This window comes from Nuphar pumila, chromosome 4 (assembly GCF_984573655.1).
Source record: "Nuphar pumila chromosome 4, dmNupPumi1.hap1.1, whole genome shotgun sequence".
NCBI lineage: Eukaryota > Viridiplantae > Streptophyta > Magnoliopsida > Nymphaeales > Nymphaeaceae > Nuphar > Nuphar pumila.
This window is the reverse complement of record NC_143252.1, coordinates 105378487-105391974: the sequence shown is the minus strand read 5'-3', so window position 1 is coordinate 105391974 and position 13488 is coordinate 105378487. Positions and strand designations below refer to the sequence as shown.

The window sequence follows — 13488 nt, the reverse complement described above, 5'->3', positions numbered from 1 at the left end:
TGCAAATGGATCAGATCAGATCTGAACCCAAACATAGATCTGACTTAAGGTATTGATTTTAATCCAATCCGAATGTGAAAATAATCCAAATGGGCGAATCTGAACTACCTGAATACCCTTTCGGGTCCTACTTTACGAATCCCTATCTACCAAATAAAGTTCGGATCCAGATCAGTGGTCCGACCATACATAATCCATTTGCAACCCTAGTCTCGGCGTTGGACCTACACCTCTTTTCCGTGGGATGAAAAATGACAAAAAGGTCCTGGTTCCTGTTTCGATGGATCGGGTCATTAACAAAGGTCAGGTCTGGTATTCAGTGAGGGTTTACTGAGTGCAAGTTTTGACCCAGGTTTGAACTGGATCTAGTCCATCTTGTTAGATCTGGGTAGCATGTAACTTGATCTAGATTGGTCTCTAAAAGAATATGGCTGGGTCTAGTATGATCAAGGTTAGAACACGGTAAACAAATATACTTGGATTCAGACCAAATTCAAGCCAAACCCTACATGGAAAATCAACAGATGTTACATATTTAAAGCAAAGCCATTACCAAGGAACTCAGATCATAACTGGATCCAACTCTACTGTGAGACCTGAATTAGATATGAAAATCTGAAACAGGATCCACTCTTCAAAAGTTAAATAAGTTCTTGTCAATCATGATCCGACCCATATCCGGTTTGCGTCCATGCTTATAGGAATGGTCAGGTAGGAACACAAACCAACTGGGTCCTTGACTCGGCTAGGGCCAGATCTATTCCCAGTTGTATCTTTGAAAAGGAAAATTGGATTACCCAGTTACTGGATTTGGGTCACACTGTATGAGATCAAGAGCTTGACCCAGATCATGGGGTGGCCAATTTTAGAGGACCTTATGGTCATACATAGGTTTTGAACTGGGTGTGGGTCCTCGTGGGTTATACATAGATCCAACCATTAGGTGATCGTATTGGGGATAGAGAGGGTTAAATTTTCTGATGAATCGAGCAACGGATCTGATCTTTAGCTCCGACTTCCCCAGCTTGAACGCCCAAGACCCTCAACCAACCAGCCTTGAGCCAGAGTCCCAGAACAGAGGCTCATCACAGGGCTCTAGCAACAGAACTTGAGCAACCACAAATTGGGAACCAGTGATGCCCTCAAGTGACATTGGTACTGGATCCAAATCCATTGGGCAACCATTATTTCTCCTCCTAGAACTTCTATAGGTATGAAGAACGTTTCTCTCAACACAGCTTCCTCGGACCTTCTCCAAACCAATGTCAAACATCACATGATCCAGGGATCGATTTGCAAAATGGTATAACAGAGGAACTATTTTGCAAATCGGTTAAAAATCAGGGACCAATTTTGCTAAAAACATTACACACATAATTTATAAGTGCATTTTTAAATTTTGCCATATTTCGAGTCACTAGAACATGAGAACTAATATGTCGAACCACAACTTTCATGGATAATGGAAGACGAATATATTCATTTGAGTCTGAAATTTCAGTTTGGCGCTTGTTCTTATTTACGTTTAGCTTCTTGGTGTCTGAAAGACTGAAATTTACAGAATAGCACTTATTTTCTGGATTTAAATTTCACTACCTCTGTCCTTTTGAAATTTTAAGACAACTTTTCTCATCTAAAAATACAAATAATTGGTATGAGTTTTCTGAATTTTTCAGAAAAAGAGGTCAGAACGCTCTGAAATCAGTTTTTCTTGAAAGGAAAAAAAGAAAAAAAAAATCCCAAATCACAAAATTGATACTTTTGCTTTCTCAGCTTTCTGGAATGGCAGAAAAGTTTGGGTACTATGACAATAAAAAATATTTGTGGAAAGTACAAAAATAGCAGTCTTAGTACTTTGGAATTAAAGTGCAGAAAGATTGAAGGGAGATCTTGGAGACAAGATTTAGGGTCTGTATTTGGTACTAATGAAGGTATGAAACTATTGAGCTGGAAATCATAGGTTCAAGTTATATCATCTCAATCTGATCACAGAGATTAAATGCGGATCTTGAGGACATGATATAGTTAATTAGTTATAAAGTAGATCCACAGTGATTATAAGCATCATGGATTTTATACATCTTTTGTTAACAAATCAAAGGCTATTTTAACACCGCACTATTTCGTTTTTTATTTTCTTGTAGAATGTGTAGATGAATATCAGCGCAAGTGCGGATCAGGCTCCAGACCTACCCAGGTCTGAGATAGGTCCAAAACCCATTGACAAACCTAATGCTGACAACTTGATCAAATCCTCGTGCCACACTTAGATAACCTCTATGCTATAATCCAACAATAGCCCTGTAATCAACACACCACACCACACATTAACATGATCACTTGAGCAGTTTCACAGTGCCACACAAATTGTACAACACTACAACTTGGTTGTCTACTAAGCACAAACACCATACACTTAAAGAGTGAAGAAACAGTAGAGGTTGAGCCAAAGCCTTCAACTGCAACTGTAAGGTGGTTTCAATGGCGGGTAAGTGAAGAGGCCGGAGAGGAAACCATTAGCCATCCAATTGTAGGCAGCCTCTGTCAGGTGGATGCCGTCCCAACTCACATACAATGCCGGATCCACACACGCACTTACGCCCGGAATACCACAAAAAGATGAAAGGTTGAAATTGTATGGCTCCCCCTTCCCACAACAAGCTCTCAATGCACTTTCAAATCCTAAGATGAAGAAACAAGCAAAATCAGTCATATGGTGTTGGGCAAGAATGGAGCACCATAACTTGGTGAGGGCAGATCAGGTGCAATGCAATTACACACTTTTAGTGTGCTGCTGCACCTGATCACCCGCCATCTGCTGTTGGGCCCCACAGCTGACAGGCTGTATCTCAAAGATGGTGGGTGATAAAGTGTGAAATGACATTTCACCTGATCCTCTTTCTATGTTGGTTCGTTTGACATACCAAATTTGGATGGAATTTTGTAGAAGCCTAGGGCAGCATTGTAGTAATCAGCATAGATGATTCTGGTATGTGGGTATTGCTTTCGAAGTTTCCAAAGAGCCAATTGCAGGTAGGAGTTGTAGTACACAGATAACTCATTGAATCTCTTAAGGCAACCGGTTTTTGCATCATAATCCGATCCGTTCTTGGATTGAAATACTGTAAGGTAAAGAGGCGAGCAGCCGAATGGAAGGTTTCCAGGAACAACCAATTCCACGACCCCTTGTTTTATCAATTTCTGCATTTTTTTTCCATATCATGATACAGAGTCAAAATTCAGAACCACAATATGAGAATTTGGCAAACTTAAAAAAAAAAGTGGTTTACTGAGGTTAAGTATAAGTCTTGGTTGAGTGTTATTTATGAAACATTGAGGTATCACAAACTTGTAGCCGTGGGGAGACAAGGCTCAATCATTTACCCGACAACGGATCAGGTGCAATCACATTGTACACTTTAGGGTATCACTTAGTGTTAGGAAACGTGCTTCTCGGAAACTCGCTTCGGAAGCACAATACTGCTTGCTATGGGAATCTCGATTCTCCCACGCTTCTTATATGCTTCTCACACACATGATATATGTTTCCTATATGCTTTTCTCACATTTCTTTTCATGTTTTTCATGTATTTTCTCATTCTTTCATTCACTTTTTATGTACTTTTTCTAAATTGGTAACCAATCATGTTAGATTTTAACAAAAAAATTAACTCTTTTACTGAAAAATCATGAAATATAAGAATAATCAATTTTAATTTAGGTTTTATTTGATTCTTGTTCGATTCCTATTCCTATTCAGTTACCATATTGCTTTATTTTTTATTTATATTTCGCTTTTTGCTTCATATAAATTTCAAAATGCCTTGCTTCTCGCTTAGGCTTTCGCTTCCTAGTTTGGCAACCATGGTATCACTGCACCTGATCCACCATCCATCTTCTATTGGGCTCCAGAGTTGACAGGCTGTACCTCAAAGATAGAGGGCATTCAAGTGCAGTGGCACAAAGTGTGCAATGCGATTGCACCTGATCTACACACGAGCACATTCAGTGATAGGCCGAGTACCTTTTGCACTAAAAATATACACCCCCTGCTCCTCACCTTAAAAAAGTGGGGGAGGTGAGGGCATCACTGTCAGTAATTGGGCAAGTCAATGTTTTCAGTATCAGTATGTATTGGCTGCTACGCATAGTATAGGCAAAAAACCGATACACTTACCCTTAAATCAGTTATTTTTAATAAATATAAAAAATTACTTAAAATTAATTTTTTAATTTAATAGCTTTAACATGTGTCACGTTCTGATAGACACGTAATATTTTTTTTTAATTATTTGTTGGCCGATTCAGAACTATTCACTTGAGTATCGGTATCGGCCCGATTCACCTGAATTGTTGGCCAAACGATACAGGGCCGATACTGACAACATTGGGAAAAGGTACTTGGACTGATCAATGTAACATCCCTCACATTCAACGCTTATATTTATGTGAAGGGATGCCTGGGTCCTCTGGGACAATTGCGTCCGATAACTTGTGGGCAACAAGTCCCACGTCAAACCTGAGACTGTTGCATCCCCACCAGAAATGGGACACAAGAGTGCATTGCATCCCCTTATTTTGTGTCCGTGTACAAAATGGCCCCAAATTGCGCACCTCATTGAGTCGATTCCCTCAAGGGCCTCAACCTTTATTGATCAAAGTACTCTATGTGAAGAGAAGAAGAAAATATCAAAATGATAAAAATGAAAAGGAGGAAAGAGGAAAGAACTCACCTGGACAGAATCAGTGATGGCTTGAACTATGTCGGGCACGTAGTCAGTTACCTCCTGAATACTCTTTCCTTGTGTCAGCGCAAAGTTGAGATCATTCCCTCCAATTTCCCCAACCAGGAACAGAGATCTCTTCAGGTAGGCTTTGCACTCTGTCACCATCCAAAATAAATAAGTCAAAGAAAAAATTTATTGCCAAACATATTAAATCAGGCAATCAACCTCGCATATCACCAACTTGTAGTATATATATATATATATATATATATATATATATATATATATATATATATATATATATATATATATATATATATATATATATATAGCCCTCCAAAATAAATATATATAGGGTAAATATTGGCTACTAATGAAGGTATGAAACTAATAAGTAGAAATCAGTTTTTTATTTAGAAACCTGTTTTGAATTATATGATTATGATAAATAATTAGGTTTTTAAAGGGGTCCAAAAATCTATATATGCATGGTCCACAATGTGTCAAAATTTCAAAACCTAAAAGAACACAGGAAAGCACTATCCAAGGTTTGATCCTTAGCAAACAAACTATGCTGAACACATCTATGCGGTTAGATTGAGTGGAATCAACTTGCACCTATGATTTCTAACTCATTAGTTCCATACCTTCACTAGCAGCCAATATTAACCCATATATATAAGGAGGATGGTCCACCCCTTGTCCTCTCGTTCAAAATCTATATGTTATATATGTTTATTGACAAATTTGACCTTATAAATGTGATTTCCATGGTTGAAAATATATGAATAGACTCTATAGGATTTTACAAGGATCCAAAATTCAATGGTTTTGAAATTTCTAAAATTTTCTATTATAAAATATTACCTACACATAAATTTTTTTTAATCCAAGAGTCTAATCATTTGTTTTCAACTATGGAGATCACATCTATAGGAAGATTTGCCAAAAGACATATCCAACATACAAATTTTATAGGAGAGGACAAGGGTCACCATCCCTCATCTCTCAATCTCTCTCACACACACATACACACACTATATATATATATATATATATAGAGAGAGAGAGAGAGAGAGAGAGAGAGAGAGAGAGAGAACTACCACGTGAAGTATATATGTAGATGTATTTTGCATGGTAAATTTTCTTGGACTAGACTATTGGGTTGTGTATTTTGGATGGAAAATATGATTTTTTGATGCTTGAATATTTATAAAGATTATGAGTTGCTGATTTTAAATCTTAAAAAAATCTTGTTTATGCATCATAATTGGATTATTAAAGAGCAGGTTGTTATAAAACCGAGCGTGTACGTAGATCACATCCATATGGTTAGATTTAAGATAAAAGAACAAAAGTTTATCAAAATTAAGGTTTACACAGTATTTCTCATATTCCAATTAGGGGTGGCAATCATGTCGGGTTGGCAGGTCGACTCGACGGGTTGGCGGGTCAGCATACCTCAACCCGAACCCGACCCGTTTATTAAACGGGTCGGCTGTGGCAAACACGAACCTGACCCATTTAATAAATAGGTAACCCAACACGACCCGCCAACCCATTTAATAAATGGGTTGGGTCGGGTAAACGGGTTCTCAGGTTCGCGGGTCAGGTTGACGGGTCGGGTTGGCGGGTTGGCAGACGGGTTGGCGGGTTGACCCACCCGCCTAACCCATTTATTAAACGGGTCAGCAGGGTTGGCGGGTTGGCATACCCCCAACCCGAACCCGACCTGTTTAATAAACGGGTTACGCGGGTCGACCCGTTTATTAAACGGGTTGGCTTAAGCCCAACCCGAACCCGCCTAAGAGGCGGGTTGGCGGGTCGGGTTGGCGGGTCGTGTCAGAAATTGCCACCCCTAATTCCAATGATATGTATATATATATATATATATATATATATATATATATATATATATATATATATATATAGAGAGAGAGAGAGAGAGAGAGAGAGAGAGAGAGAGAGAGAGAGAACTTCAAAATGTGGTACCTGCTTCTGTAGAGCAGAGTGAAGGTAAAAGCTTGTTGAACCAATCAAGTTGAATACTTAGTGACAAATTGGTCCAGGTGAGGATGACATTCCTTTGCTCAAAGTATGAAACGTCTAGTGCAGTGGCTCCAGCAACAGCAAAGTTCACTCCCTTTACATAATCTTTAGCAGTCAGGTTCGCCAGATTTGGAGGTAAAAGGGGAAGACCATATGATTGGGCTGTAGGATATTGAACAAAACAATGTGAAAATTATGACATTGTTAGTAACTCAATTCACTAAACAAGTGCTAAAAATCACACTAGGTTTCTAGCTCAGTTTCTTTTCATCTAGTCCTGCGTTATTCCTAAATTGTCACCACGCTAGCCCTTCAGTTTTTTTTTTCCATTTTAACTTTACATCAAGGGCCAAGAGGTGTCATGTTGACCTTGGATCTAATACTCTCCTTGCCCACTAAGGATAGTTTTCCATTTGGCTTTTGTCTTGCAGCAAAGGATAAACACCCTAGGTATCAAATCTCTACCTCCTTCAATTTGAAAACCTTAAGCTGACCCACCTGCCTGATAGCCATTTGTCTTGGCATTTCTCGAGTTGGATGTGGTGTCCATGTCGAGAAATGTTGAGATGGATGCTAAACATGCAGCACCGCTGCCTAAAAAATGACCACTATAAATTTATAAACTTGATATGCTCTACTTGTTTGGTAGAATCTTATTAGATTTGGACTCTCATTCAAATGAGAGTGAACCTCATTGTCATTGGCTAAACAAACATCAAAGAATGAGTTGTGAGATATGAGCTCTCATTTGCCATTATAAATGAGAGTTGATTTCTCATTTAAATGATAATCAAAAGGATCCTCATGTGGTTCTGAATCATGACTCCAAATCAAATTTGATTTGGAATCACATGTGGCCCAACAAACCAAACTATCAATAGAAAAAAGTGCTGGGCCCATCCAAGTGAAGGGCATTTCATTCTTACAGTTTATGGATGTTATTCTTCTTGAGATCGACGGCATACAGAAGTTCCCTGACGGAATACCGTCAGAGCACACTCTGACCTGATCCTATCTCCTTATCAGCACCATGTGCATCATACTGTGATAAGTGCTCAAGATCAGTCACATTTTTTAAAAAGAAAGTCACGGTCAAGATGGAAACTACACACAGGGAGTGAGAACCAATCACCTAATTAATGAAAGTGGAGCAAGAAATAACCCACCTATGAAGTCGACGATCAGCAGGCCGTTGGAGCATCGACCGGTCGGACGTCCAAAGAAGGTTTCTCCATAAGGAGGGTTGGCTATAGGCAGGAACTGGTTGGGCTTAGACAAGAGATAGTTTCCAGTGTCAGCAAGTGAGTCTCCAAAACTGAAGATGGAGTCGTAGCAATTGGGTTTTGAATCAACAGACATGAACAATGAGCAGCATACAAGAAACCCAGCAAGGAACATCATCAATGTTGGCGAGGAAACCATAATAAATTCCCTCCTTACTCAAAGTATAGATGATATCAAGGACTTTAATAGAAAATAAGCATAATACATAAGTAGGTAATGAACTTTGTGTGTGAGAAATAGAAAATCAATAATAAAGCAAGAGCATAAACTGGAGGACCTGTGAGCATAAATCAATAATTGGCCGCATGTATTTATAGAGGCCTTGGGAACCCCCAAGGAGTTTCCACCCTTTCACCACGCAACCTACAATATGAAATTAAAGATGTAATAGGACGTGTTCAAAATGAGATGAGCAGTTGCAAACTGAAGTTTTCTTTTTTTCTTTCATTCTTTAGATTTTTTTGAAGACAAGTTGCGTTGTATCAATCTCCCACGTTTCCCTCAGTTTCCCTTAGACACAAAACGTGTTGCGTGGAAGAAATTGAAATGCGTACGAGGGACGCAGATAAGTCAAAGAGGCAATTGGTTCTCTGATTGAGAATATATATATATATATATATATTGAAAGTTAAGTTGGGGGTTAGTCTCACCCTTACGAGATTGAATTATAAAAAATGAGAGGATTACCATAATCTATATGTCCGCTCACGATTTCTGGCCACCTCCTTTGGCTAGTTTGGCAAAAATTTTGGACTTAAAAACTTAAAATATTAGAAAAAACTCATAAATTAACATACAATGTCAGCTAACAAAAAAATAAAATAAAATAAATTTTATTTCAAATATGTTCAAATTTTTTTATAGTTAATGAAATATGTAATTATGGAGAGAAAATTCATGAATTAACACTACAAGAAAAACCCTAATTAGCGACAGACAAAATCCATTGCAAAGTGTCGACGGATTAGCGAGTGAATGATAGTCGTTGCTAAAATATCATTTATTTATGATTTTAGTGATGGAAAATATTATGTCGATAATCCGTCGCCAAGTAGCGACGGATTAGCGATGGATTTTATTTCATCGCCATATCCATTGCAGCTTAGCGACGGATCAACGGCAGAACTATTTCTTCGTTGAGTCATCGCCAAATAGCGACGACTTAGCGACAGAATTTGACCGTCGCTAATCCGTTGCTAATTTCTCTGTAAATCCCAAATTTTTTCCTCTTTCTTTCATTTTTCTGTTTCGTCTCCGCCGCGTTTCCCTGGCCTACCTCCCGTCGCCCCCCGGCATGCCACCCGTCGGCCCCTGGTCGGCCTCCTGTTGCCCCCTGGCCCCGCCGCCTGTTGCCCCCCGGCCCGCCTCCTCTTGCCCCCAAGCCTGCCGCCCGTCACCCCCCTTCTCGCCGCCTGTCGACCCCTGGCCCGCCTCCTGTCGCCCCCCGACCCGCCGCCTGTCGCCCCCCAGCCCGTCGCCCGCAGCCCCCCGGCCAGCCTATTGTCGCTCTCTAGCCTGCCTCCTGTCGCCCCCTCCTCCCGCCTCCTGTCACCCCCTGCCCGGCAACATCGCTGTCGACCCTCCTACCTAACTCACTGTTACCCTCTCCATCTTTGGTAGCCTTGTCGAGCCCCTTCTGTCATGCACCCGACCTAGGCCGACACCCCCGTCCGGACATCCCCTTTCCCCCTCTTTTTCGCTCGTGTTCCAGACATCCCTGACGCTTTTATTCCGGCTCCGGTGACCTTGCAGGTAACCCCCCGGCCCGCCTCCCTGTATTGTACTGTATATTTATGCTTCGCAGGTACGTTGTTGAGCCAAAGACACGCGATGCTTAGTGCTAAGCATCACATGTGGCTAAAAATGCAATGCAAAAAAAAATAAGAAAAAAAATGCAAAGGCATAAGTAATTTAAATCGGGTAAATACCTGTGGTGAGTAAGTGATGCAAGCGCATCACATGTTATTTAATTTATTGGATGCAACATTTTTCTATTCACACACTTAGTTGTGGATATCTATGTCTGTTTTGATGGAGTTTGGAGATCATGCTGAGCATGATTTTAATGTATGAGAATAGAAGTGTTTTTATTTTTGGAGTACAGATTTCATGCTCAGTGTGGTAGTAGTTAGCGGGATATTGGAGTGTGTTTGCTGCAGATACATGTTTGATATATGTTTTGATATGAATGATTTGAATGTATTACAATGTTTGATGTTTCTATATCCATGCTTGCAAAAAGTTATTTTTCATGTGATTATGCCTTCCATGTGTTTTTGTATCATAAATTTTTTGTTCAAATGAATGTATCATTTTATGTAATGTGATTTCAAATTTCTAAATATCCTCTTGATGTGTATGAAAGAGAATCTATGTATCATCATAGCATTAATTTATGTGGTGATGCTACAAGATTTTTTTTTTTCAAATGAATGTATCGTTTTATGTAATGTGATTTCAAATTTCTAAATATCCTCTTGATTATGCCTTCCATGTGTTTTTGTATCATGAATTTTTTGTTCAAATGAATGTATTGTTTTATATAATGCGATTTTAAATTTCTAAATATCCTCTTTATATAATGCTGGTAATGGTAATATCTGTAATATTATAGGACAAAATGGATGCAAACTGTGAATGAATGTACCGTAGGATAGTTGATAATGAGGTGTCGCATGAATATATGGATGGTGTTGACAGTTTTATTGAATTCGCAACAACAAGTGTCAGTACAGTGGATTCCACCGGTCGGATCAGATGCCCGTGCACGATGTGTAAGAACAATTGATTTGTAGAATCTTATGGCGTTAGACATCACCTATACAGGAAGGGTTTTGTTAGTGGTTATCAGAATTGGATACTTCATGATGAAGAATTTTGGAATAATTTTGACGCACGGGTGGATGTGGTGCACGATAATCTATATGTGAATTTGATATTTGATGTTGTAGGACCAGAAATGGGTTCTGTTATGGGACATAGTGATGCACCAACTGGGGTAGAGGAAGAAACAACAAATGATGTAACTAGTATATTTTATGACTTACTTAGAGATGCTGATAAACCACTATGGAATGGTTGCGATAGTCACACTATCTTGTCTACAGTTCTTCAACTACTGAATTTGAAGTTAGAGTATAATTTGAGTCAATCATGTTTTGACCGTCTATGCTCTATTGTGAAGAGTATATTGCCCAAAGATGAGAAATTGCCACAAAATCTCTACCGTGTGAAGGTTATGGTCAATGCTCTAGGTATGTATTGCATGAACTTATTTTTCGAATTTATTATGTATGTTCGATAAGTATAGAGTTATGAATTGAATGCACTTGTAATGTGTTAGAATTATTTGAATGCATTGCAATATTTGAATGTCTTGTATGAAGTTTTTTTCAATTTGATCTGAATGATTATAATGATTAAAATGTATTGAAATGCATTATAATGATTTGAATGTATTGAAATGTATTGTAATGATTTGAATATATTGAAATGTATTGCAATGTTTGAATGTATTGCATGAACTTATTTTTCGGATTTATTATGTATGTTCGATAGGTATAGAGTTATGAATTGAATGCACATGTAACGTATTAGAATTATTTGAATGTATTGCAATATTTGGATTTCTTGCATGAAGTTTTTTTCAACTTAATCTGAATGATTAGAATGATTTGAATGTATTGTAATGATTTGAATATATTGAAATGTATTGCAATGTTTGAATATATTTCTAGTATATTTTTATTTGTTAGAATATGGTTCATGGAAGACACAGTCATCGAGCACCCAGTGGTAGCCAGTCTCAGCCTTCATCTTCACGTGTTACTTCGATAGGTATATCATTTAAATAATTGTATACTTGATTAGTTGAAATGTATATTATGTAAATTTCTAACTCATTGTTCTGTAGATGCTGTTTCGCCTACACATGACCTATCTACGCCGAATGCAGGGTCTTCTTAATATGATACACGACAAGTAATTCAAATAGTGTATATCGATGGTCGACCGTAAATATTTCATTGTCACTTGTCCAATATTTAACTTATAAAAGTGTATATTGACAATCGATTGTTAATATATATCTTTTTATGTGCAGTGCGGGGTTTGAGCAGCAAAAAGTAATACGAGGAATTACGAAGTCATTACTACATCATCTTCCAAGATCGGTAGCGCAATGGAAAGAGTACCCGAGAGAGGTGTTGGACAGATTAATTTCCTCATTCATGGTATGCAATCATTTAAAATAACAAGAAGTGTTTTATATTTATACGTGCTAACTTTCTGAAAGTATGTATAGGCTTCCCATCGCTTCGCGAGTGCAAACGAGGAGAACAACGCGAGAGTAGTGTGGCAGAAGGTGACTACCAATCGATTTGCCGACATGCTGCACAATATGAAGACTGCAGCAAAAAAAGCAGCTGGTAGATGATCCACTGCAGTGGAAGGGCCATGGGCCTTCTACTGTCAGGAGAGATTATTGGGAGGGCATGTGCGACAAGTGGGCGAGCAATGATTTTTGAAACCGCTCAGCAAAGGCTGCACAAAACCGAACAGTGATGCCCGATGCCCAGCTACACACAGGTGAATGTAGGACTTTTGGGAGCCACTAGAAGAAAATGGTAACTCACCAATATATATATATATATATATATATATATATATATATATATATATATATATATATATATATGATCCAATTTGTAAGTATTTATGCATATTTATTAATCATTTTTTTATCATGTAACATTGCAAAAAGCAGAAAAAGGAGGCATTGTGCCTTACAAGGATGTGTTTGTTGAAACACATAAACGTAAGAGCATAGGAGATTTTATATCAGAGAAGGTGAGAGCGACATCGGTATGTATTTATTGTATTAATAAACATTGTAATATACAAGTTACTTTGAATTATATTATCATAAATATTGTAATTCTCAATTATTAATTCATATTCCAATTATTACTTTGTAGGAGTCATACGAGCAACAAATGGTACAGCGATATGGTGATGACTTCACTCAGCATCTACCTTTTGATCCTACAGCATGGGTGACTGCTACAGGTGAACCCAAAAAGGGTCGTGTGTTCGGATTTGGGAGTAACATGAACACTACACCAGTCGTTGCCTCCTGCAGCTATGGCTCACAGAGTTCTCTTGCCAGTATCAACTCCCAACATCTGATTCACCCTGCTATATCTTGGGATGGTGTCTGTTAGCGTCTTGAGGACAAAATACAATACTTTTTAAATGAAGCAATTCCCAACATTGTTTGTAATGAGTTGTGCAACTTTTTTCAGGACAGGAGAACTTTATCTGCATTCAACATGAGCTCAGGTGCCTGTTAGGTATGCATGACTAAATTACTATAAATTTTTCCTTATAATTCTGTTAATGTCCTTCAGTTTATTACTAGTCTATGTGT

General features: G+C 38.4%; 1 protein-coding gene across 1 annotated transcript; it reads right to left on the bottom strand.

The window, feature by feature from the left end:
- Nucleotides 1–2455: 2455 nt before the first annotated feature.
- Nucleotides 2456–13170, bottom strand: LOC149840412 (GDSL esterase/lipase At1g28590-like). The gene is made up of 6 exons (XM_090005064.1): nucleotides 13142–13170; nucleotides 7943–8109; nucleotides 6720–6938; nucleotides 4734–4882; nucleotides 2925–3201; nucleotides 2456–2682 (listed from the first exon to the last, which is right to left on the bottom strand). Exons 1-6 carry the CDS (start codon nucleotides 13168–13170, stop codon nucleotides 2456–2458), a joined length of 1068 nt encoding a protein of 355 aa, XP_089861190.1.
- Between the last annotated feature and the right edge of the window lie 318 nt (nucleotides 13171–13488).

Bases quoted from the DNA above. Each gene is read 5' to 3' on its own strand.
- LOC149840412 (XM_090005064.1), bottom strand. From the start codon at position 13,170: ATGTTACTCCCAAATCCGAACACACGACC. The intron at 8,110-13,141 runs CTTTTTGGGTTC...AAAACCCAATTG, and splicing joins CCAAATCCGAACACACGACC to CTACGACTCCATCTTCAGTT. The intron at 4,883-6,719 runs GTACCACATTTT...GGATGGTGACAG, and splicing joins ACTCTGCTCTACAGAAGCAG to AGTGCAAAGCCTACCTGAAG.